The sequence below is a fragment of the Gorilla gorilla genome, chromosome 5 (assembly GCF_029281585.2).
Source record: "Gorilla gorilla gorilla isolate KB3781 chromosome 5, NHGRI_mGorGor1-v2.1_pri, whole genome shotgun sequence".
In the NCBI taxonomy this organism is placed as follows: domain Eukaryota; kingdom Metazoa; phylum Chordata; class Mammalia; order Primates; family Hominidae; genus Gorilla; species Gorilla gorilla.
Genome location: NC_073229.2, coordinates 185060618 through 185088252, shown reverse-complemented (window position 1 = coordinate 185088252; position 27635 = coordinate 185060618). Strand labels below are relative to the sequence as shown.

General features: G+C 39.9%; 1 protein-coding gene across 1 annotated transcript in view; it reads right to left on the bottom strand.

Annotated features, from left to right (window-relative positions):
- Positions 1-10685: 10685 nt before the first annotated feature.
- PLG (plasminogen) overlaps positions 10686-27635 on the bottom strand; it is a 51949-nt gene continuing 34999 nt past the window's right edge. Inside the window, exons 14-19 of the mRNA XM_031012217.3 lie at positions 26933-27053; positions 25325-25399; positions 24730-24870; positions 22516-22622; positions 11713-11858; positions 10686-11072 (exon numbers count right to left, since the gene is read on the bottom strand). Coding sequence (XP_030868077.1) covers positions 10911-11072; positions 11713-11858; positions 22516-22622; positions 24730-24870; positions 25325-25399; positions 26933-27053 — 752 coding nt within the window. The 3' untranslated portion in view covers positions 10686-10910. The remainder of the gene's footprint in view (positions 11073-11712; positions 11859-22515; positions 22623-24729; positions 24871-25324; positions 25400-26932; positions 27054-27635) is intronic.

The window sequence follows — 27635 nt, the reverse complement described above, 5'->3', positions numbered from 1 at the left end:
AGTACATGGCAACCACCACCTCTATCTAGTTCCAAAACATTTTCATTACCTCAAAATACAATGCAGTACACAGTAAGCTATTACTTTCCATGACCCCATCCCAGCCCTTGCTTTCAAGGTTTGGCCATGCAGCATGTACCAGTGCTTCATTCCTTTTTGTGGCTGTATAAGCCACAATTTGTTTATCCCCTCGTCTATTGATTGATATTTGGGTTGTTTCCAGCTTGTGGCTTTTGTAATAGTGCTGCTATGAACTTTCTCATGCAAGGTATCTGGGTACTTGTTTTCAATTTTTTTGTCTATATACCTAAGAGTAGAAGTGTTAGATCATATGGTAATTCTATGTTTACCATTTTAAGGAACTGCCAAATTATTTTCCACTGTGGCTGAACCATTTTATATTCCCACCAGCAATGTACAGGATTCTAATTTCTTTACATCCTCACCACCACATGTTATTCTCTATTTTTTAAATTATAGACATCCTAATGCATATGAAGTCTTATTTCATTATGACTTTATTGGCATTTTCTTAATGACTAATGATGTTAACCACCATTTCATGTACTTGTTGACTATTTATATATCTTTTTTGGAAAAATGTCTCTTTACATTCTTGTTTTTCTTTTTGTTGTTGAATTGTAAGTTTGTTTTTTTTTTCTCCCATTTCTCTTCTTGTTTGCCCAAAGAATACTGTGCTGGCAGTGAGCTGCACTGCTGCACTTTCTTTTTTCTAAACAAGAAATGGGTTAAGTGATGGTGGTCTCACCCTGTCACCCAGGCTGGAGTGCAGTGGCCCAATCATAGCTCACTGCTGCCTTGAACTCCTGGGTTCAAGTGATCCTCCTGCCTTGGGCTCCCAAAGTGCTGGGATTACAGGTGTCAGCCACTGAGCACAGCCTAGAGATTTTAATATATTCTGGATACCAGGCCTTTGTCAATAGATTTGCTTCATCAGTAGGTTTTTTCACTTTGTTGATTATGTCCTTTGACACATAATAGCTTTTAATTTTTTTCATTACTCTTCAATTATGTTTTCCAGTTTTATTGAGATACACTTGACAAAAATTGTATATATTTAAGATGTACAATGTAATGTTTTAATATAAATGTACATTGTGAAATTATTACCATAATCAAGCTAATTAAAGTATTCATCATCTCACATACTTTTGTGTACATGGTAAGAACACTTAGGATCAACTCTTTTAGCAAATTTCAAGTATGCAATACAGTATTGTTAACTGTAGTCAGCATTCGGTTCATTAGATTTCCAGAACCTATTTATCTTGCAAAACTGCACATTTGTATTTTTTGACCAATATCTCTCCATTTCCCTCTTCCCCAGCCCTGGTAATCACCATTCTACTCCGTTTCTAAGAGTTCAACTTTCTTAGATTCCATATGTAAGCAAGATTACACAGTATTTTCCTTCTGTGTCTGGCTTATTTCACTTATCATAATGTCCTCCAGGTTCATCCATGTTGATGCAAAGGCAGGATTTCCTTCTTTATTAAGGCTGAATAATATTCCATTGTGTGTGTGTGTCTGTATATAAGACACAGACACACACACACACAATGTGTATATGTGAATATATATATATACATATAAAAATGTGTATATAACACAGACACACACATATGAATACACACATTTTTATCATCCATTTATCCTTTCATTTATTTATTTGTGTATGTTGAACTATCCTTGCATTCCTGGGACAATTCCCACTTGATCATGGCGAATGATCCTTTTAATGTTCTGTTGGATTCCATTTCCTAGTATTTTGTTGAAGATTTTTGCACATATGTTCATTGGGGATATTGCCTGTAATTTTCTTTCCTTACAGTATTCTTTTTTGTGTTTCATATCAGCATAATGCTGTCCGCATAAAATGAACTTGAAAGCATTCTCTTTTCTTTAACTTTTTGGAAGAGTTTGAGGAGGATCGATATTAGTCCTTTTAATGTTTGGTATGATTCAGTAGTAATTCAGGTATGATTAGGTCCTGGGCTTTTTGTTGATGGAAGTTATTACTGATTCAATCTTATACTTATTGGTCTGTTCAGATTTTCTGTTTCTTTCTGAGTCAGTCTTGGTAGGTTTTTCACTTCTAGGAATTCATTCATTTCTTCTAAGTTATCCAATTCGTTGACATATAATTGTTCACAGTAGTCTTTTATGATCATTTGTTCTTCTGTAATATCTATTGTAATGTCTCCTCTTTCTGATTTTATTTGAGTCTTCTTTGTTTTTCTTAATCTAGTTAAAAGTTGGTCAATTTTTTTATCTTTTTAAAAACTGTTAGTTTTATTTCTTTTTCTCTATCATTTTTCTGGTCTCTACTTCACTATTTCTATGGTGATCTTTATTATTTCTTTCCTTCTACTAACTGTTGGGTTAGTTTTTCTTTTCTTTTCTTCTTTGTCTATTTTTTTGAGGTGTAATGTTAGGTTGCTTATTTGATATCTTTCTTCTTTTTTGATGTAAGTGTTTATTGCTAAAAGCTTCCCTCTTAGAACCACTTTTGCTGCATACTATAAGTTATTGGTGTGTTAGTGTGCCCATTTTCATTAGTTTTGAGTTTTTAAATTTATCTTTTAATATCTTCTTTGACTCATTGATTGTTCAGGAGCATGTTGATTAATTTCTATGTATTTGTGGATTTTCCAGTATTCTCCTGTCATTGATTTCTAGTTTCATACAATTATAATCTGAAAAGAATACCTGGTATGATTCTAATCTTCTTAAATTTGTTTACTTGTTTTGTGAACTAACATATGATCTGTTGTGGAGAAAGTTCTATGTGCACTTGAGAATAATGTGTATTCTACTGCTGTTGGACAGAATGTTCTATATATTTCTGTTAGGTCCATTTGGCCTAAAGTGTAGTTTAAATCTCATGTTTCCATAATGATTCTCTGTCTGCTACTATGGAGCTAAGTGGAGCTATTGAAGTCTGCTACTATGATTATATTACAGTCTAGCTCTCCTTTGAGATCTATTAATTTTTTTAGTTGTTATATGTAGGCACTCAAATTTTGGGTATATATATTAATAAGTATTTATAATTGTTATAACAAATTGATCTCTTTATCATTATATTATGATCTTCTTTGTCTCTTCTTACAGTTTTCGACTTAAAGTCGTTTTACCTCATGTAGATTGAGTTTCCCTTATCCAAAATTCCTGAAACCAGAAGTGTTTTCAATTTTGAATTTTTTTGGAATATTTGAATTATGATATGGTTTACTTTTTTAGAATTTTGAAATTTTTTTTTTATTTTGGAATATTTGCATTATGATACAGTTTGGCTGTGTCCCCACCCAAATATCATCTTGAATTGTAATCCCCATAATTGCCACATGTCAAGGGAAGGACCCAGTGGGAGGTGATTGGATCATGGGAGCAGTTTCCCTCATGCTGTTCTCATGAAAGTGAGTGAGTTCTCATGAAATCTGATGGTTTTATATGTGTTTGACAGTTCCCCCTTCACACACTCACACTCCCTTCTGCCACCTTGTTAAGAAGGTGCCTGCTTCCCCTTCACCTTCCGCCAAGATTGTACATTTCCTGAGGCCTCCTAGCCATGCTTCCTGTTAAGCTTGTGGAACTGAGTCAATTAAACCTCCTCATAGTTGCCCAGTCTCAGGTAGCATTCTTTATAGTAGTGTGAGAATGGACTACTACACATTATATATTTACTGTTTTAGCATCCCTAAAGACCAAAATCCAAAATGCTCCAGTGAGCAGTTCCTTTGAACATCATGTCAGCACTTAAAATTTTATTAATTTTGGACTATTTCAGATTTCAGACTTTTGGATTAGGGATACTCAATCTGTGTAACTACACCTGCTCTCTTTTGGTTTCCATTTGCATGGAATATTTTTTCTATCCCATTACTTTCAGTTTATTTGTGTCCTTATAGGTGAAGTGAGTGTCCTGTAGGCAGCATACAGTTGGATCTTATTTTTTAGTATATTCCACCTCTGTATATCTTTTTATTGGAGAATTTAATCCATTTTCATTCAGATAATTATTGATAGGTAAGGGACTATTGTTATCATTTTGTTAATTGCTTTCTGGTTGTTTTGTAGACTCTTTGTTCCTTTCTTCCTGTCTTGCTATCTTTCTATGTGATTAAGTGATTTTCTCTAGTGGGATGCTTTGATTCCTTTTTATCTTTTGTATATCTACCTTATGCTTTTGCTTTGTGGTTACCATGATGCTTACAAAAAGTCTCATAATTATATCGGGCTGTTTTATGCTGATGACAACTTAATTTTGATTGCATAACAACTCTGCGCCTTTACTCCACATCTCCCTGCATTTAAAATTTTTTTATGTCACAATGTATATCTTTTTATAGCATATATCCCTTAACAAATTATTGTAGCTATTATTTTAAATAGTTTTGTCTTTTAACCTTCATGCTAAAGATATAAGAGATTCATTCTTTCATATTACAGATATATGTGGCCACCATTAAAGTATTTGAATATTATGAATTTGACTATGTACTTACTTTAACCAGTGAGTTTTATGTTTTTTTTTTTTTTGTTACTAATTAGCTTCTTTTTTCATCTTGCAGACTCCCTTTAGCATTTCTTGTAAGACAGGTCTGGGGTTAATGAACTTCCTCAGCTTTTGTTTATTTGGTAAAAACTTGATATCTCCATTTCTGAGGCACAGCTTTGGTGAATGCAGTATCCTTAGTTTGTAGTTTTTTTCTTCAGCATTTTGAATATATTAACCTGCTCTTTCCTGGCCTGTATGGAACCTGTTGAGAACTTTGCTGCTAGCCTTACTGGAACTCTGTTATATGTGATTTGCTTCTTCTCTCTTTCTGCTTTTACGATTTTCTCTTTGTCTTTATTTTTGACAGTCTGACTTTGTCTTGATGTAGTTATGGTTGAACTGAATTTAGTTAGAGACTTTTGACCATCTTGGACCTGGATGTTGATATCTTTCCCTAGATTTAGAAAGTTTTCTGTTATTTTAAAAATAAGCTTTCTACCCCTTTTTTTCTCCTTTGTGAACTCTTATAACTAAAATATTTGCACTTTTCATGCTGCCTCATAAGTTCTGTAAACTTTATTTTTTTACTATTTTTTCTTCTTCGATTCTATATTCACAAATAACCTGTCTTCAAGTTCACAGATTATTTATTCTACATGATGAATTCTGCTTTTGATGCTGTCTATTGCATTTTTCACTTTATTATTTTTCCAGTTTCAGAAATTCTGTTTGACTTTTTAAACAGTTTTAATCTCTCCATTACATTTCTCATTTTGGTCTTTTATTGTTTTTTCTGATTTTATTGAATTCTCTGTATTTTCTTGAAGTTTACCATGCTTTCTTCAAATAATTATTTTGAAATCTTTGTCAGGTTGTTAATATATCTTTATTTCTATGGGACCAGCTACTGGGAAATTATTGTGTCCTTTGATGGTGTTTTATTTTACCTCCTTGTTTTTTCATGTTTCTTGTTGTGTTACATTAATGTCTATGCATTTAAAGTAGGAACTGATTTTAGTCTCAACATTCATCAGTTTCTAGTTCATCTACTACATCTTCAGTATTACCTGTGTTCCTGAGATTGTGTCTGCTGCATCTTTATGGTGGAAGCCCCATTGATGGGGCTCCTGCATCTCTTCCTAGTGGCACAGGCAGGGATGTTGTGTCAGTAGACTGAAGGGCCCACAGTGGGAGCATTTACACCGTGCACATTGGCAGATGCTGCCAATCAGGGCTTGATTGTCCAAAGCCAGTTGTTAGGCATTTACTAGCACACCACTTGGATACAAATAAGTGGAGAAAATAGGAGAGGGTGGCTTTTCAAGAACTTTGGCTCTAAAGAACAGTAAAAGAAAGGATGGTAATGGAAGGATGAGGTGAGAATGAGAGAAGGCTGGTCAAACAAGAAAGATCTGAATGTGTTTGAAAGCTTCTCCCAATAGGTTAAAGATACTGGAGAAAGGGTTAATCACCATAGTGAGGCACCCAAAAAGACAAGCCTAGGTGAGCACTGGCCCTGGGGTAGACACCAAGACAATTCTTCCAGTGTAAGGTGACAGGTGGAATGGGAGGGAGAGGAGCAGGTAAGTGAGAGTGTCAGTGAGCAGGTACAGAGGGGACTCCCCTCCAGCACTTCTGTTTCCCTGTGATGCAGGAGGGGAGGCCTTGGGTGTTGGACCCCGAGAAGGCACTCAGTCAATCACTGTGAGATGTGTGAGAGAACCCATGGCTGCCAGGTGTACAGGGGCCGTAGCTCAGGGTTTGAGGAAGGGAGAGAACATTTGAAATCATGGTGAAGGAGAGCCAAGGCAGTGATCTGGGATGTAGAGGTTGCTGTGGTTGAGAGCTACTCCAGTGAGTAACACAGTGGCTTCACAGTGAGGAGGCCTGTGGGGGAAGGCCCAGCTGTGTGTTCCTGGGGGCAGTAACACCTCTTCCCTATTCCGTAGGTACCCTGGCATCCATCTGTGGTGGCCTCATGGTGCTTTTGCCTGAAATCACGGGTATTGCCTTGCCAGAAACAGTGGATGATGTAGAAAAACTTGGCAGGCATTGTCCAAAATTCAATGCACCCTAAATAAAAGCAGCATTTCAAACCACTGGAGAAAGGAAGATGTTGAGAAAATTGAATATGCATGGGGAAAAAATAACAATAAATCCTCATCTTACATCGTAAGCAAAAAATTCAAAGTAAACATAAAATGTTAATGTAAAAAATCCCACCAAAGCTAGATAAGAATATGCATTATTTTTTAAACATGACTGTGAAGAGAGAAGCATTTCCATGTAAGGTGCTAAGACTCAGAAGTGATCTAAAGGCAGGAACTGCTGACGTGGGAAAGTGGAAATCGCTGGGACGTGCAGCAGCAGGGGATTAACAGTGTGGCTTACTCTACAGAGTGAGGAGGCTGACGTCAGGTCTGTCTAGATGGAATGGCATAGGCAGGTTTTCAAGACTGATTACAAAGTGAAACATCGCTCAACAATGTGTTAGAGTATTTATAAAAAACTAAAACCAAAGGCAGTCCCTCTCTGTAGCTGGATAGGAAGACAGATGACACACAAATGGTAGATAGGCAGATAATAGGTAGATGGATGATAGATGATAGATAGATAGATAGATAGACACAGATGACAGATAATGGGTAGAAGGATTGATGAATGGATAAATAGATAATAGATGATAGATAGGTAATAGAGGTAAGTAGTCAGAGAAAAGAAAGAGAGATTGAGTTTTGGAGGCAAATAGTGTACAAGGAAAGCTAATATCCAGCCAATATATGAACATGAAGAGTTATATCAACAAAAATTAACATTACTGAAATCTTTATAAGTTTCTGTTTGAAATTTTTCACTAAAAAAGACAGAGAATATGAATATGAGAATTACAGTAAAAGATGTAAAACAATATCTGGGGACACAAATGGGCTGGGGAGATGGGTAGCGAAGGGAGGGCCATCACTTTCCTGTCAGAGACTTCTGTACTGTTTGATTTTTTTTTTTTTAAATAGAACACATAGTCTTGTTTTTTTTGCGTAATCTTTAAAAATGATTTAACTGCTAACTTAAAAAATAAAAAGCAATCTTGTTAATGAACTGGAAATTAAGGATATGGAACTCTAATGTTTTTTAATATTTCAAAAATCCTGAGGAAAATCTTCCTTCCCTTTGATTCTACTCCGTTGACTGCTGCCTGTTTACACATTGAGAGTGATGCATTCATTCTTGATTCAATCAGAATCAATCAGATTTGCAAACTCATCAGGAAGAAATGGAGGAAGAGGGAGTCCTTTGAGACCAGGACTCTTCTACCACATCAGCTGCATTAAAATTAAACAACTGGGAGAGATTGTTTTTGGCTGGGGAAGGGTGGTGGGGTGGTGCAGGATTGTCCCAATGGGGAGCAAGGAAAATCAATATCCAACTAATATATAAACATGAGGAATTCTACCAACAAAAATTTAAGTTACACAAATTCTAATTTTTTTCTGTTTATAAATTTTCATAATGAAAAGTTGGATAGATTAATTATACCTAGTCCCCACACTTGAAAAAATCTGGAAGTATGGTTTACTGTACTACAAATTAAGCACATTGATTGTGATCCATGATTATTTACTCTAAAAAAACTAGTTCGTGCTAAATTACTGAAACCTGTTAGTATATTCCCTTCTAAAACTGCACTGGATTATTCTATCATTTCTGCTGGGTTTGGTTCACATCAGCAGCTGATTTCCAAACATATGTTAATTCAGCAGAAATTCATAAAGAGCTTAAATGCTGTAATGCTAACTAACCTCTGTCTAGGGTCTGAAAGCAAGTCAAAAAATTAGCCTGAAGTGATTTTTGTTACCTTTGAGTTGGGTTTTCATCAGAAGTTAGGTATGTGTATTTGATCAAAACCAGCTATGCTATTAAATAATAACAGAAGACCTTCCTCTAACTAGTTGCATAATCTTTCATGAAGACTTTCTCCTTTCTCCTTTGTTTTTTCAGTCCACATTCCTATAAGTGTGGCAGGAATAAAAAAACTCCAGTTTCCAGCTCTCACCTTTGAGGCCCCTGACAGAGGGAAGGAAGGAGCTATCCAGGAGCTGATCCTCCTTGCAAATCTGTCCTTGCAGAGATGCATGTGTGCATTTCAGCTACGTTATGCCACACTGTTGTAATACTGTATAAAGACCTCAATCTATCCAGAGTATTTTTATATAATGTTGGATGAGTTAGGATTATTTGTAGTGCTGTTGAAGTTTCTGGGAACACATAATATGTAGCTGGCTTAAAAAAGAGCCTCTCAGGTGCATGGCTCTTCCTGGTCTCTGACTCATTAGGCTAAAGAGAGACGAGAGAAGCCCCCCACCCGATTCTCATAACAGCTCCATCAAGAATGCAGGATTTGAAAACCAAGGATTTGGGAAATTTGTGCAGAAATGTTCATCAAATCTGATCAGTCAAGGGACTAAGCCCATAACCGAGCATTTGAAAAATTGCAGGGAGGATGAAAATTTGGGAATCCTGTTAATGAGGAGATTGAATCACAGGTTCCTGGGCCACAGAATGTGAGCATTCGTGTCCTCTGCTCACCTTGGTCTCCGCACGCCTTTGCAACATGAACAGGTCAGAAGTCTCTCCCATCTACCTTCTCTGTAGCATCTGGGGTTCCAGGCATGGTTTATGCCCCATTCCAGCAATAAGAACCAATCTGTTGTACAATCTGAGGTCTTGGTTCTGTTATTCATAAAATGATGCTGTGGTCCTGAGATTATTCGGGACATTTTTGGCTCTCCTTTAGTGGACACCTAGAGCCACAGATTTTCTTCTTTACTAAACAAATCCCATGGATTATGATTTCTGGGTCTTAGGATTTTAAAAGTGAAGAGATATTTTTCATATATTTGTTAAGTTCAGTTCTGATGGTGCCCGTGGCCAAGAGTTAGAAACATGGACAGTTCCCATTCAGTCTTGGCACTTCGAGTTGTCTTGGGGAAAAGCTTACGTTTTAATTTAAAAGAAAGGTCAGTTATATCCATGCTTAACAGGATCAGCAGGAGCTTTATAAATGGCTTTACAGAGACTAATAAGGGATTTGATCTTTCTTTTTTGTTATCGAGGCTTTTGGATGTGGAACGTGTGTGTTCTGCTTTGTATATTATATTCAATATCTTTTCAGATGCAGTCTATATTTTATGCTGAGCTTTTTAAATGAAATACTTTATGTGGACAGGCAAAACTGGTACCAAAGGGAATCCTTCACAATGGGGAACAACATTTGTGTAAGGAGAACAGGTGACAACATATACGAAGTGTGTGCTAATTGTAAAATGAGAAACTTCATCCTTAAAGCACATCAGAATTGAATACAAATAATCTATTTGTCAATGAAATAAACACAGCTCTTTGAAGATTTGAGACTACATTCACCCTTTATTCACAGTCACTTGCAGTTTTGCTTTTCTCTGCATTTCTCTGCTGTAAGATGACTGTTGCATTGTTAAGTTGTATTTTGAATGGATATTTTTGTTTGGTAACAACATTTTAAATGGTAAAACGTGTGCATTTGTCCTTTCTCTTCCTTCTAAACATGTATCTCTCCCACAGGTCATTCTCCTGTGACCGTGTGTACTGCAGACTGTTTCAAAACCGGGCAGGCAATTAGCAATGGGAAATAAGTGGTCCACCTTCAGTATTTGCTTGTTGTTCATTTACATGCTCTTGGCACCAATCCTAGACTCACATGTGCCCCAGAATAACATTCAGACTCTCAGATGGTCTTGTGTTACACATCCATGGACCGGTTCACTCCATCATATACAGCTCTCTGCTCTGTGTCCCCTGGGCTCAAGTCAAGCAGTCAGTGACAGATTTCATTCCCAGTAACAGAATCGGTTCACATGACTCCCCATACATGTTGCAGCTTTGAAAACATTCATCTCAGTGTCAGGAATAAAGACAGTAAAAATGCATGTCAAGCCCTCATTAGCTGATGAGGTAAATGTGTGGACAACTTCTTGGCTCTCCCCTCTGTGACCTTGCAGCCTGCTCAGTCCTTTGTGCAGCTGTTCCTTATCAAAAGCAGCTAAATCCCCCCACCTGACCATTTAAAATTGGTGGGGTGAACAAAGAGCATGAAAATGTTGAAGACCAAAACCAAAATTTACTCAAATCAAAGTTAAGTACAGAGTTTATTTTTAACAAATGTCATAGCTATGTCACCTTACTACAGAATCCAGCAGTCAGAAAATAACACAAAAAATGCCGAGGTTTGGCATAGCTGGTAGCTGGGGACAGTCTCTTCGTTTGATTACTGTCAGTTATTTCCAGCATGCTAAATCCCTACCCACGTTCCAGACTCTAGGTGAGTCAGTGCTTCACTCTGTCTCCCGTCCAATTAATTATTTCTCATCACTCCCTCAATCCAAGTAACAAACCTTGAAACACGAACATAGACACCAGGCTTATTGGGGCGTGCACAGCCAAGACCCCAAGAAGTGACTCCTTGTAAAATGTATTTGTCCTTCTCGAAGCAAACCAGAGGACCTCCACTGTCACCCTATACAGAGGGAGAGAAAAATCCATGTAAGGGTTGGGCTGCTTGCCTTTTATTATGGGATGCCATCCTTCTACTATCCATATATACATTTTCCCAGTAATTGAAATCAGAAAGGAATTTATGAGCATATTACTCAAGCATCTGCAGTGCTTAAGTACTTAGCAAAAATCTATTCAGCGAAACCACATCACTTAGTTTTTCCGGGGGGTAGAAAAGATCTTTTGTGAATCCTGCACACATCCCTTCCTATGTTGGTGTTTCCTTTAGACTGGGCTAGCCTGGGCATCAGTGTAAAGTGTGTGCAGTTGGTCTCTGTCCTGTACCCTCTACCTCCTTCCCTACCGGAAAAGTCACCACTTTAGTCCCTGGCCACCAGCACACCCCAGGACGGTGAGTGGCCTGAGGTAGTTATGGCACTTAAAACTTGCTTGCTACCGATCTGGAACTCAAGACCCAAGTCATCCCCTTAGATGATCTGAATATGCATTCAGGGACAGATCTAGGAAGTTTCTAAACAACACTTAGACTGGGGTCTTCGGTTGAAAATCCTTGAATTTGCCACCTGGGGAATGAAGTCTGAGGGGCTGAAACTGAGACAAGAGAGCACAAGACTAACTTTGGTCTCTTGATCTTTGCTTACCTGGCAACTGTCAGTGCCTCCGGCCAAATGCCCAGCACAGAGTTCGGTGGATTTGACTCTTCCATTCAGAAACTCATAGCGATTGCACACTTTATTCTCAATCACAGGGAGCTGGGCTTCCTTGAGACGGCCAGCCCCGAAAGTACCTGTGTTTAAAAAGATGAAAGAAATGGCAACTGCACCCAAAACACGTTCAGGAGGATATTCCAGAAGAACAGAGCAGCGGCACTGGACCTCCTGTCTGTTTGTGAGGCTGCAGAACACGAGGCAGCTCCCAATGCCACTGGAGTCTCTGACCCTGCAGAGTGTAAACATCATATATGGTTCTGTGTTCCTGAGACCTGGATTTAACAATCTGGGCTTTGTCGTGGTGGTTTGGGGTTGGTTGTTGTTTCTTTACTTTTTGCTTTTAAAACTATAATGAATAATGTTTAAAATGTAGAGTCTGAAAAATGCAATTGCTATTTTTATATACTCTTTTTTCAGATGTTTTAATATGCTTGTTTTACTAATTACATCATAACACAAAATTTCACATCTTGATTTTATCACTCATCATTGTGTCATGAGTTTTGTATAATGCTACGATCTTCATAACTAATATGTTAAGGGGAGCTACTGCTTAATGAACATGAGGTTTCCTTTGGGGATGAGGAAAATGTTCTGGAAATATGATGGTTGCACACGGTTGTGAATGTACTAAATGCCACTCAGTGGTACCTTCCAAAATGGTTAAAATAGTAAACCTTATGTTTTGTATATTTTATTGCAATAAAAAAGAATAGTCATCATTTACCAAGAATTAACCTTTCCAGACACAAGCTTATAGTGTGATGTATCTCACTTAATCCTCGCAATAGTCCTGTGAAACAGGAACTTTTATCATTTCTGTTCTACTGTAAAGGAAACTGAGACGTAAGGAGGTTGTGTAGTTCAGCTTGAGCCTGGGTCTGTGGAGTCACTGCCCAAATGCTTCCTCCCCATGCGTGTTGGCCCCACTCTTGCTTCCAGCTTTCCACATCTTTGTTCATAAAGTTCATTCTTATTCCTTAACATTTTCTGAGTCTAAGTTCCCACAAATTACATAGACATATTTCTGTCTCCCAATAACGTTGCCAAATTATTTTCTAAAAGGGTGTGACAGTGTACCGTGTCACTAGAAAACAATCACTTCACCTCACTTGTATGAGTCTTCAATTTTTAAAATATTAGCTAATCTAATAGGTTGAAATTGTCCTGATTCATTTTCTAATTTACACTTCTTTGACAATTAGGGAGAGTGAACATTCTAGTTGTATTTCTGCCTTTGTGAAAAACTGCTTTATTTTCTTTGCCAAATTGAAATAGAATGTCTGCAAAATTGCCAGAGAAAATGCCGTTTTTCCAGATAGACTTGCCCAGGGATGTCTCAGTGTCGTCACAAATAATCCAGTTTTCCAATTTTGCAAGCCCAGGTTTCATTAAAATTTTGCAAAACTCTTTGCTTTGCGAGCATGACACAGGCAAGAACCGAGGCACTCTCTCTTTCCCCAAAGCCCTTGACTGCATTTAGATCATTGTCTCGGGTTCAGAAAACCAACACTGAATCTGGAGTTTACATGAGCAGCATGGAAGAGGCTCATCCCAGCGCCTCGCTCCAGAGCCCAGCTCAGCCCTATCTGGGCAGAGCTGCAGGGAGGAAGCTCCTCTTGACTACCAAGCATTGGGCAGTGGGTGCATCACCTGGACTGTGTAGATGTGTGGGGGAGCACCCTTCTCAAAATGTTTTGCTGAAAATTAAGTTAGGTGTCACTGCTCTGGGATCTGCTCTCTGAGCAAGGCAAACACCCTGATAAGGGGGAAAACCCACCATGAGTTGCTGGGAAATTGATGCAATCTGTGAGTAGGTGCTGCCTTCCAGTGGTAGATGTAGAGATGGCACCTCTGAGGGCAGAAAGGCCACAGGTGACCTGAGGATTGAAGCCCTCCCCGATGGGGCGTTGGGGAGAGGGCAACAGGGAAAGTCCAGCAGCAGGATCAGCTCAGTGATTGCAGATGACGGCTGACCTGGAAAAACCCCTTGGCCTCAACACCTCCAAACTCTGCGTTTGGAATATCCAAGTCAGGGAACATCTGGAAACATGAAGGGAAGAGCAGGAGAATTTCAACCTCCCTCTGAGAAGCAGAGAACACCCATTGCTTCAATGTCATTATTGACATGTAGAAAATTGAGGAGCAGGCCTGAGTTATGTTTTGTGACTCATCCTGGTGGTTGGCGGTGGGACTGAAGAAACAGTGAATGGGCTCTGGGCTCAAGGTCCAGCTACAAACTGGTTATGTGATGTCTATTGTTAATGATAGTGATGGTGGTGGTGACGGTGGTCATGATGGTGGTGGCAGTGGTGGAATGGTGGTGATGATGAGGGTTGTGATGAGGGTGGTAATGATGGTGGTGGTAATGATAATTGTGCTGGTAGTGAAACGATGGTGACGGTGATGGTGGTGGGTAGTAATGATCATGGAGGTGGTGGCGGTGGTGATGGTGATGGTACTGGTGGTGGTAATGATAATGCTAATGGTGGTGGTAATCATAATTACTATCATGTTGATAGTGGTGGTGATGCTGGTTATGGTGATGATGGTGGTGATGATGGTGATGATAATGGTGGTGCTGATAATGATGGTGGTGGAATGGTGATGATGGTTGATAATGATGGTGATGGTGGTGATGATGGTGATGGTGATGTTGATGGCAGTAATGATGGGGGTGGTGGTGGTGGTGATGATAGTGATGGTAATGTTAATGGTGATGGTGGTGGAATGATGAGAGTGATGGTGGTGGTAGTGGTAGTGATGATGATGGTGGTGGTGATAGTGATGATAGTGATGTTGAGGGTGACAATGGTGATGGTGGTGGTAATGATAATTGTGATGGTGGTGGTGGTGATGATGTTGGTGGGGATGATGATGGTAGTTGTGGTTGCAATGTGGATGGTGATGATGATAATGATGATCATGAGGCATAATCTTAATCCTCACAATGACCTTATATGTTGGTACAGGTGAGAAAGCTGAGGCTAAAAGAGATTAACTAACTGCTCAATCTCAGAAGGAAGATGGGAGAGCCAGAACTCACACACAGATCTTTATGATTTTAGCTTCATGCTTTCATCAGTTGAGGAATTGTAGAGGATCTGTTTGCTTTTTGGCTGCCCAGCAGCCTATCACACTATATCCTATAATCTTGTTGAGGGAACTACCCTTTGCCCCCATCTTGGTATGAGTGTGGTCCTGCGTCCACCTCCAGCATGGAACAGTTGATGCAGGTTGGAGTTAATCAGTGACGGGTTTAGGGGCAGGCTGGTGACACAAGTTCGACCTCTCAGAGCTGGAAGACTATTGTTTGTGTAATGGGGAGAGTGGCCTTCCTTATTTCTTTTCCTGGCAGAGCCAGAGCCACCACAGCATCTGCAGCCACGAGAATGTCACATTTGTGCCCAAGAATAATGGACAGGGTCTGGGGCCATGATGTGAGCCTGCAGAATTTTCAGTTCACTAAGAATTTCTCTTTTTTGCTTAATCCAACTTAAGTTGTATTTTCTGTCACTTGCAAGAAAGAGTCATGTTAGATACAACTCTATTCCATATTATTATCAGGAGCTGCCATGATGGAGTTCTTAGCATGTGCTTGGTGCTTGATGCACTTTCTTATTGTTTCTCCCCCAGTAGCCCTGCAGCCCACATTTCAGCTGAGGAAACAATCAACAAGAGTTCATGACCCACCCACCCTTCCTCCCTCCCTCCCTTCTTTCTTTCTTTCTCTCTCTCTCTCTCTCTCTTTCTTTCTTTCTTTCTTTCTTTCTTTCTTTCTTTCTTTTTCTTTCTTTCTTCTTTTTCTCTTTCTCTCTTTCTTTCTTTCTTTCCTTCTTTCCTTCTTTCTTTCTTTCTCACATAGACTCTCACTCTGTCACCCAGGCTGGAGTGCAGTGGCACAATCTTGGCTCACTGCAACCTCCACCTCCCAGGTTGAAGCGATTCTCCTGCCTCAGCCTCCTGAGTAGCTGGGATTACAGGGGTGCGCTACCACACCCGGCTAATTTTTGTATTTTTAGTAGAGACGGGGTTTCACCGTGTTGGTCAGGCTGGTCTCAAGCTCCTGACCTCCTGGTCTGCCCACCTCGGCCTCCCAAAGTGCTGGGATTACAGGCATGAGCCACTGCACCCAGCCAGAGAGTTTATGACTTTTCTAAGTCCTGACAGCCAGTAAATGGGAGCCAGGGTTCCAATTCAGGTTTGTCTGTACCATCCCACACATTCTCTGAGCCTCAGGCTCCTCATTTGTAAACTAGGAACAATAATATGTAATTCATAGAGGTTTGCAGCATTTAAATTTTTAAAAATGCAAAACACTGGGAGCAGCCTGGCACACCCATAGGTGTTCCTCCTTTGCCAAGGTTCCTTTTACTTGGCCTCAATGCTCCCAGACCCAGCAGTGCAGAAAGGGAGATCAAGAAATCAAGGAGGTGAAGTTTTTAAATAGTAGGAAAAGCACAGGAAAAGGAAAGCCACTTTGAAATCATCTAGACCATTCGTTTTTAAACGTTTGATTAAAGCAAGAAAACAAAAACAAAAACAAAAAAACCTTTCTTCAAATGAAAACTTATGCAAAGGCTGATGTGAAAAACACCACTTGAAAATGCTGGGTTTTTGAATGAGGGGTTAGAGCTGAGTGGTACAAAGAGATAACGTGCCTAGTCCAGGTCTATCTAGCTAGTGGCAAAGTCAGAACACATTTCCAGGGCTTCAGACTCCTAATACCCTCCTAGCACCTCTGAGAAACTGGAGCAGGGATCCTAAGACAGTCTTAGTGTTTCAATGGCCAAGGGGGCTAGGCTGATGGATATAATTATTGTCAGGGCATACTGCAAAGAGAAGAAAGAATCCCTAAAATGTATTACAGATGCTGATACCACATCCTGCACAAATGTTCCCTCTCTTGTTCTCATCCACACCCATCAACCAATACCAAATGCCATCCTAGACCTGGGGCCATGGGACCTGTCCGCCTCTCCCCCAGCTGTAGGTCCCCTGTTTAACACCATCCCACTTACATTAGACATGTGGGTATTTGGGAAGAAGACTAGTCTAATTATAACTTTTGTTGTTATTGTTTTACATTGTGTTAAGAAAGCCAGTCTGGCTAATTTCACATGAAAAATAATCTAACACTCTTAACGTGAGGGCTGGGTGAAAACCCCACTTACCCAGGGAAGCATACTCAGGAATGCTGAAATTATGGATTAAGAGACTCAAAGACCTTTACTGTTTTTTTGCTTGTTTTAGGTGTAGGGAAATATACAAATAAAAAATGGATCACACCCCAAAGCTTCAACACCAAAAATACCTTGCTAACATACCACACTATGAAACCAAAGACAAGAAATCAACTACAAATAAAGACCCTGCACAAGGCTTTGGCCCTGTAAAAACATCCAAAGAACAAGTCTATTGGCTGTATTCAACCTACACTGCAGTTAAAGGAACATAAAGGCCGGAGTGCCATATGTCCTCCAAACAACCACACTAGTTCTCTAACAGGGGTTCTTAACAAGGCTGAGCTGGCTGAAATGATAGAACTGGAATTCAGACTATGGATAGGAATGAAGATCATCAAGATCCAGGAGGATGGCAAAATCCAATCCAAGGAAATTGAGGATCACAATAAAATGATATAGAAGCTGAAAGACAAAATCACTGGTTTAAAAAAGAACCTAATGGATCTGATAGAGCTGAGAGCTGAGAAACAAACTACAAGAATTTCACAAAGCAATCCAAGTATTAATAGCAAAATAAACCAAGCTGAGGAAAGAATCTCAGAAATGGAGGACTGGCTTTCTGAAATAAGACAGTTGACAAAAATTAAGAAAAAAGAATGAAAAGGAATGAACAAAGCCTCCAAGAAACATGGGATTATGTAAAAAGGCCAAATCTACAAATCACTGGCATTTCTGAAAGGGATGGGGGGAAAGTAAACAATTTAGAAAACATTTCAGGATATTGTCCATGAAAACTTCTTCAACCTTGCTAGAGAGGCCAATGGTCAAATTTAGAAAATACAGAGAACCCCTGCGAGATTCTATACAAGAAGATCATCCTCAAGACACATAATCATCAGATTTTCCAAGGTCAAAATGAAAGACAGAATGTTAAAGGCAGCTAGAGAGAAAGGACAGGTTGTCTACAAAGGGAACCCCATCAATCTAACAGCATACCTCTCAACTGAACCCCTACAAGCTAGAAGATATTGGGGCCTATATTCAATATTCTTAAAAAATATCCACCCAAGAATTTCATATCCAGCCAAACTAAGCTTCCTAAGCAACAGAAAAATAAGATCATTTTCAGCTAAGCAAATGTTGAGGGAGTTGTTTACCACCAGAACTGCCTTACAAGAGATCTTGAAAGAAGCACTAACTATAGCAATATGGCTACCAGCCAATACAAAAATATACTTAAATACGCAGACCAATGACACTATAAAACCATCACACAAACAAGCCAGAATAACAACACAATGAGGGCATCAAATTCACACATAGCAATACTAACCTTGAATGTAAATGGGCTAAATGCCCAACTTAAGAGGCACAGAGTGGCAAGCTGGATAAAAAGCAAGACCCACTGGTATGCTACCTTCAAGAGACCCATCTCACATGTAATGACACCCATAGGCTCAGAATAAAGGGATGGAGGAGAACCTACCAAGCAAATGGAAATCAGAAAAAAAAGCAAGGGTTGCCATCCTAATTTCAGACAAAACAGACTTTAAACCAACAAAGACCAAAAAAGACAAAGAAGGGCATTACATAATGGTAAAGGGTTCAATTCAAAAAGAGGATCTACTATCCTAAATATATGTGAACCCAACACAAGAGCACCCAGCTTCATAAAGTTCTTAGAGACCTACAAAGAGACTTAGACGCCCACAAGATAATAGTGGGAGACTTCAGTACTCCACTGACAGTATTAGACAGATCATCGAGGCACAAAATTAACAAAGATATTCAGGACCTGAACTCAGCATTGGACCAAATGGGTCTGATAGACCTCTACACAACTCTCTTTCCCAAAACAACTGAATATACATTCTCATCACCACGTGGCACATACTCTAAAAATCAACCACATAATTGGACATAAAACAATCTTCAGCAAGTGCCAAAGAACCAAAATCAAATCAAACACACTCTCAGACCACAGCACAATGAAATAGAAGTCAAGACTAAGAAAATAACTCAAAACTGTACAATTACATGGAAATCAAACAACATGCTCCTGAATGACTTTTGGGTGAATAATGAAATTATGGCAGAAATCAGGAAGTTCTTTGAACTAATGAGAATAAAGATACAACATACCAGAATCTCTTGGACAGAGCTAAGGTAGTGTTAAGAGAGAAATTCATAGCACCAAATGCTAGCATCAAGAAGAAAGATCTCAAATTAAGAACCTAACATCACAATGGAAAAAATTAGAGAAACAAGAGCAAATCAACCCCAAAGCTAGCAGATGGCAAGAAATAACCAAAATCAGAGCTGAACTGAAGAAAGTCAAGACATGAAAATTCATTCAAAAGATCAACAAGTCCAGGAGTTGGTTTTTTGAAAACAGTAATAAGATAGGTAGGCTGCTAGCTAGGCTAATGAAGAAAAGGAAGATAAGACCAAAATAAACACAATTAGAAATGACAAAGGGGATGTTAGCACTGATGCCACAAAAATAAAAATAACCATCAGAAACTACTACAAACAGCTCCATGCACACAAACTAGAAAACCTAGAAGAGATGGATAAATTCCTGGACACATACACCCTCCCAAGACTGAACCAGGAAGAAATTGATTCCTTGAACAGAACAATAATGAGCTCCAAAATTGAATCAGTAATAAATAGCCTACTAACCAACAAAAGCCCAGGACCAGATAGATTCACAGCTGAATTCCACCAGATGTACAAAGAAGAGCTATGACCATTCCTACTGAAACCGTTCAAAAAAACTGAGGAGGAGGGTCTCCTCTCCAATTCATTCTATGAGATCAGCATCATCCTGATACCAAAACCTGGCAGAGACACAAAAACAACAAAAAACTTCAGGCCAATATCCTTGATGAACAATGACGCAAAAATCCTCCACAAAGTACTTGCAAACCAAATCCAGCAGCACATAAAAAAGCTAATCCATCATGATCAAGTAGGCTTTATCCCCAGAATGTAAGCTTGGTTCAACATACATAAATCAATAAATGTGATTCATCACATAAATAGAACTAAAGAGAAAACCCACATGATTATCTCAATAGACGCAGAAAAGGATTTTGATAAAATTTACCATCCTTTATATTGAAAACTCTCAATAAACTAGGTACTGAAGGAATATATCTCAAAATAATAAGAGACAGCTATGACAAGTCCACAGCCAACATCATACTAAATGGGCAAAAGCTGGAAGCATTCCCCTTGAAAACTGGCACAAGATAAGGATGCCCTCTTTCACCACTCCTATTCAACATAGTATTGGAAGCCCTGGTCAGAGCAATCAGGCAAGAGAAAGAAATAAAGGGCATCCAGATAGGAAGAGAGGAAATCAAACGATCCCTCTTGGCAGATGACATGATTCTATATCTGGAAAACCCCATAGTCTCAGCCCAAAAGCTCCTTCAGCTGATAATCAACTCCAGCAAAGTTTCAGGATATGAAATCAATGTACAAAAATCACTAGCATCCCTTTACACCAACAACAGCCAAGCCCAGAGGCAAATAAGGAACACAGTCCCATTCACAAATGCCACAAAAAGAATAAAATATTTAAGAATACAGCTAACCAGAGAGGTAAAGATCTCTACAATAAGAATTACAAAACACTGCTCAAAGAAATCAGAGATGACACAAATGAATGGAAAAACATCCCATGCTCATGGATTGGAAGAATCAATATCATTAAAATGGCCATACTGCCCAAAGTAATTTACAGATTCATTGCTATTCTTATCAAACTGCCAATGACATTCTTCACAGCACTATTAAAAAACTACTTCAAAAATTTATATAGAACCAAAAAGGAGCCAGAATAGCCAAGGCAATCCTAAACAAAAAGAAGAAAGCTGGAGACATCACATTACCTGGCTTCAAACTATACTTCAGGGCTACAGTAACAAAAACAGCATGGTACTGGTTAAAAAAAAAAAGACACGTAGACCAGTGGAACAGAATAGAGAGCCCAGAAATAAGGCCACACACCTACGGACATCTGATTTTTAACAAAGCTGACAAAAACAAGCAATGGGAAAATAACTCCCTATTCAATAAATGGTGCTGGGGTAACTGGCTAGCCATATGTAGAAGATGGAAACTGGACCCCTTTCCTTACACCATATACAGAAATCAACTCAAGATGGATTAAAGACTTAAATGTAAAATCCAAAAGTACAAAAATCCTGGAAGACAACCTAGGCAACACCATCCTGGACATAGGAACGGGCAAAGATTTCATGAAGATGCCAAAAGCAATCTCAACAAAGGCAAAAATTGACAAATGGGATCTAATTAAACTTAAGAGCTTCTGGACAGAAAAAGAAACTCTCAAGGGAGTAAAGGGAAAACCTAGAGAACGGGAGAAAATATTTGCAAACTATGCACCTGAAAAAGGTCTAATATCCAGCATCTATGAGGAACTTAAACAAATTTACAAGAAAAAAAACCCCATTAAAAAAGGGACAGGGGACACTAACACACTTTTCTAAAGAAGACATGCCTGTGGCCAACAAACATATGAAAAAAAGCTCAATATCACTGATCGTTAGAGAAATGCAAATCAAAACCACAATGAAAAATCATCTCACACCAGCCAGAATGGCTTCCTAAAAAGTCAAAAAATAACAGATGCTGGCAAGGTTGCAGAGAAAAGAGAACACTAACAGCTGGTGGGACTGTAAATTAGTTCATCCACTGTAGAAAGCAGTATGGTGATTCTCAAAGAGCTAAAAGCAGAACTAACTTTCAACCCAGCAATCCTACTACTGGCGATATACCTAGAGGAATATAAATCATTCTACCCTAAAGACACATGTACATGAATGTTCATTGCAGCACTATTCACAGTAGCAAAGACATGGAATCACCTATATGCCCATCAATGACACACTGGATGAAGAAAATGTGGTACATATACACCATGGAATACTGTTTAGCCATAAGAAAGAATGAGGTAATATCTTTTACAGGAACATGAATGGAGCTGGAGGCCGTTATTCTTAGAAAACTAACACAGGAACAGAAAACCAAATACCACATGTTCACAGTTATAAGTGGGAGCTTAATGATGAGAACTCATGGACACAAAGAAGAGAGCAACAGACACTGGGGCCTACTTGAGGGAGAAGAGTGGGAGGAGGGAGAGGAGCAGGAAATACTAAGTATTGGGTACTAGGCTTAGGACCTAGGTGACAAAATAATCGGTATGACAAACCACTGTTTACATATACAAGAAACTTGCACATGTACCCCTGAACCTAAAATAAAAGTTAAAAATTAATTAAAATAAAAATGTTCTGAAAACAAAAAGAGACTCAAAGACACAGTTTTCCTCCCTTTGATCATGTGCCTTGAAGACTGATTAAGACACAGACAGGTGCCCAGGCAAAATCAGGAGTGGGGTGGACCACATTCATGGATAGGAATTTGCACAGCTTTCTCCAAAATGATCATTTTGTCACATGGACTGTAGGTCAAAACCAATTCGTTATGTGGGCAATGGAATTTATCTCACCTTGGGTTTCTCCCCAGCCAGTGATGAAACATTCGGTCCGGTCAGCGACCACATAATTTGGGGATGGCAGACAAGCTGGGATTACTTTGTCAGTGATGATGGCAGGACTGAAAGAAAAGCATCAGCAGTTATGTTTGACTGCTCTGCTGGCAGCTGCAGTACCCACAACCAGTCATCCCTGCCTTGAGGCCCCAGAGCCCTCTGAGCTGGCACTGCCTTGCTTCACTGACACAGAGCAACATAGAACACAGAGTTTCACCCTCACATTTGCCTGTGGTTGTCTATGGACTACGCAGATGTAAGGTTTCATTTGAAAGGCATCAGTTGCATGCAAGATACTGCTGGTGGCCTTCACCTTTGAAAGTAGGGATGACAAAGGCGCACTTCTCATGTATATTCTGTGCACAACTGGAATCTCATGCCGAGTGTGTCCTTTTACATTAATTGAATAGGGCATTGATCAGTGCATGGAATGTCTGACTGAGATGCCACCAAGAGGCTGTAAAATTGCAAATGTGTTGTGTGCCCAGAGCAACTTGCTCCATCCTTGGATCCTCCACTTCCTCCTCAGTGAGTGTTACTACACCATAGTTGTAAGAATCCAGTAAAATACTTGATACCAAATGAAAGAGGATTGGAAATAAGCCTCTTGCTTGAACAAAATGGTATTTGTTTTCAAAGAACATTCATATACTTTAGAGTCCCAGGGACTCTCAAACATTAGAACTCCGGTTTTTAGACCTGATTCTACTTTAGTAAGTTCAAGAGGATAAAGGATTGGAAATGAGAAATGCCCTATTCTGATCAAGAAACATCATTGTCACCAACTTTGAAGCAGGCACACTTTCTGCTTCTGAGCATCATCAGAAGGCCCAGCCTGTCATGCAGACGTCCTCACTCTACAGGTTCCCTGGTGGAGCACTAAATGCCCTAGACTCGGGGTGTGGGGATGTGGGGTGGGAACTCTAAACTCGAAATGTATCAGCCTATCAGAGAACTCCTCCAAAACCCAAAATTTCCAAATTACTTGTTCAAGCCATCAGAACAACCCAGCTCTCTGAGGATCATGAGGAATGTGGACCTTCTATTTGCACATTTGCTGGGATGGTGGGGAGGACACTGGGGAGCAGGAGGGAGATCAGCTACTGTTTATAAAGGCTGAGCTGGAAAGGCTCTTCTCTCCTTCTAGAGTGTCAGAGCATCCCAGGACATCACCTCTCAGTTCACAGACCCAGAGAAGCTGCCCTGGGCTTGTGGCCAGGCCCAGGGGAGCAGCTCAGGCTCCTGCCCTGTGCCTTCTCATCCAGGCCATGCTCATCCCTGTCCACAGTGACACCCTGTCTTCCAGAGCCACCAGCACAGCGAGCGCCCTGCGTGCCTTGTCACCTGTCCCAAACCTGCTTCTCCTACAAATAGCTGTTTCTTAGCTGACTCAACTAGTATCTGGCTCCAAACAGCACTAAATAAGTGACATAAACAAATGTATCACTTTGTCAGGCTTAGTGAAACAACATTTCAGCAGGAAAGAGAAAATCAAATCAAAGAAGACAATAATAATAATATAATTTGCATTTATAAACTGTATTTGTGATTTTTTTGACATTGTGAAGTTGTTTTTTTTTGTTTGTTTGTTTTTTGTTTTTTTGGTGTTTTTTTTTTTTTGGTACAGTGTCTTACTCTGTCGCCCAGGCTGGAATGCAGTGACACGATCATAACTCACTGCAGCCTCAAACTCTGGGACTCAAGTGACCCTCCTGCCTCAGCCTCCCAAGTAGCTGGGATTACAGGCACCCACACCAGACACCCAGCTCAATGTTGTGGTTTTTAAAGTGCTTTGAAATAAATATAGTCTTATATGATTCTCTTAAACATATTATGATGAAGGGGGAATTGTCAGCCTGGAATAACTGAATCGTTCTCTGATCGTGAATGTGTATGAACTGGTGAACATTAAGTGAGTTCTAGGAGTAACAGAGTACCTCATTTCCACTCTTTTTCCACATGAGAAAACTGAGTCCTGCTGCCTTTCTCAAGAGCACAGCTAGCATGTGGCAGGGCTAGGGTTGAAGATTGATGCTGTCCCCAAAGCCCTTGAGCCTTTCATGTGATAGACAGTCCCTCCCCACTGCCATGCAGTGGCCATGGCCCATAAAACCCAGACATAAAGCAAATATCTTCACCAGCGTGGGGTGAAGACCACAGGTGAACGAGTACCTGCTTAGCTTTAGCAAGGCAATATCTGTTCGTGTGGGCTCCAAGAACAGCCTAGACACTTCTATTTCCTGAACATGCGGTTCGAGATTCACTTCTTGGTGTGCACCCAGGATGACCTTGTAGGATGAAGGCCTTGGGGACCTAGAAAAGATGAGGATGTCAAGAGCAAAATATGGTCCAGCCCCTTCAGGTAACCTCTGTGCCATGAAATTGGTGCTGTCTCCCTGACACCCTTAGCCACTCAGAATTAGTGACTTCTGAGTGGCAAGAAGCAAAATTCATGATTTGCTTGAAATAGGCAGTTAAGGAATGTTCTTGGGCTGTTTGGTCAGAGACTGATACAGCCTATGGTAGTGAACAGCTCTGTTCTGCAGTTTATTCAGGCCCACAAAATCATCTGTACTGTGTCTTTCCTCTGCAGTTTCTTTCTAGAAACCCTTCCCTTCTCTCTTATCCAATTGCCCTGGCCTGGTCCCTAGTGTCACAGCCAGAGAAGGAAGGGAGGAAGAGTGAGAAAGGAAAGGAGGAAAGGGGAAAAGAAGGAGGGAAAAAGTATTTAAGACAAGACTTCATGTCAATTGTCCCCTAAACATACTTCTCCAAGCAGTGGGCAGCAGTCAACACCCACTCTGGGGATATCAAGGTGCCTCCACAGAAGTGCATTCCAAGCCTGGAAAGAGGATTTAGTTCAAATTTTAGTTAAATTGATACTTTGTTCTGCTCCATTGTACAGAAAGCCAGAAAGACACGTTCACTTAATTTTGACCATGTTCATATTCCCAAAGGAAAGGACTGCAAGCCCAGCATCAGGATGGTAGTAATTTTGGCCAGTGCTCCAGGAGTGGGATTTTTGAGAAGGGCCCATCTATGCCACCTTTTCCCAATGCTTGGGGGAGGCACAGGCACGGCCTGTCCACAGGAGAGCAAAGCTAAGTAACTCAGCATGAAGCTCTACAGCCACGGCTTTCACCCCACAGCCCAGGACTCCAACAGAAGCCACCAGCCCAAGACCTTCCCCCGAGGCCTCTTTCATTTTTATGACAAGATCTATGTAAGGTTTGATGAATCACTCTTCAAGGAGCCAGATGTGATCCTGAGCAGCAGTGACTCATGGGAGTCTTCTGATCTTACCTGAGAAACTTTACTTTTGGGGAATGTTTCCTGAATCACTTACTTTCTAGGACTGCGTAGGCAGGTAATAGCTCAGAATAATGGTGTGAGCCACTTGGAACCAGATTGTAATGAAGAGGAATAGAGATAGGAAGTGCATGATGGCAGCATGTTGATAAGTCAGTGAGGACGTAGACCACCACATAGTTTAGGAAAGAATGAATCTGAAATATGTGGAAGGTGAAAGCTCTGTAGAGCAAGGAGTTACTAAATGATAAAATAAAGAAAAATCAACTCAACAGCAGAGTGAAATGCAACGTGATCAGGTTTGTCGATGGCATTTCACAAACTTATGGAAAAGAGTCTCTTTAGGGGAGAACAGCAATTGAGCACAGGCGCCCTGGTGTAGAAATGAGATGAGGAAGCAAAACAGGCAGACGGATGGGCCTGTTTCCTATGCTTGCTTCCTAAGAGATACCCAAGAAAATGGAACTTATGAAAGGCATGTTCCACTGAAACAATACCCAAAATGTCCAGGTTCCCTGGGATTGGACTGATCACTCTTCATTTACGGGGATCATGACCTAGAATTTTTTTGTTTGCGAATGGATGAGTAGCCTCTGCATTGAATTCAATGATTCACAGAAGTGTCCAAAGAAAAAGAATCTGTGCCTGTGATAGACTGGAGATAAATTTGTCCTTGCTCTCCCAACCCAGAAAGTGTCACATTTCTAAAAACTTCCCCCTCTTTTCATCTGACAATGAGACAGTGGATATCCATAGAAATCCTCAGAGCATCTTCAGTATTTTCCAGCAATATTGGAACTTGTTGCAAATCACTGTGCCTACAGATTTTGATGGAGCTGCCCAGATCAAGAAAAAGACAGCAATTTTTGTCATTTTCACAGTAGAGAACCTATAAAATATATATATGTATATATATATACATTAATTTTTGTAGCTTTTTTCCTCCTTCAGAAAACTTAGAGGCAGGTGCTGATGCCTCAGCTGTGTGGATTTTGTGTAAATGTAGAAGGGTTTTGCAGGGCTTACGTGGAGGGACAGTATAAATCGTTTCTGGGCCTGTTCTTACCTTGTTCTAAGACTGACTTGCCAGGGCCAGGAATGTGGGTGGGCCACACACCCCCCTACAACCCTTCCAGGACATTTCTTCGGCTCCACTTGAGGCTTCCCACAATCAAATGAAGGGGCCGCTGTGGCACAAGGTGGGAAAGAAATCCCATTTGAGACAAGGTAGCAATTTTGTGGTGTAATTCGAGACAAATTCCAAGCACTGACTTTTTGACATCTCAAAGGCCGAACTAAGTAGTAAAATCATCAGCATCTTTTGGAACATTTTCTCTACGTTTCAAAAGTGGTAGTAGACAACACAGGACCCTCTCTTTTCAATAAAATATAAGCACTTTGTAATTATTTTGTTGGAGAAGTGATCAAACAGACTGGTATAGTTTAGCATCAGAATGAGATATTTTCTGAGAAAACCTTGATTGGGACAAATGGTTATTTGTTATTGTTATTCTGACTCCATGCAGTATGTTTAGAACATGATGCCATCCTTCCCATAATCATCATCATCACCATCACCATCTAAACCATGTAAAGTTTACTGAAAACCATAATTGTCATCACTGCTGAAAGGCACAAAGGTTTATTTTTCCATGTGAGTCTCTGTGTGTGCACGTGTGTGTGTGTGTGTGTATGTGATTGTATGTAGCAAGGATTACTGTCCTAAGTTGAAATGTTGCCTTCTGTCAGCCAGCTTCAGGACAGCTCCT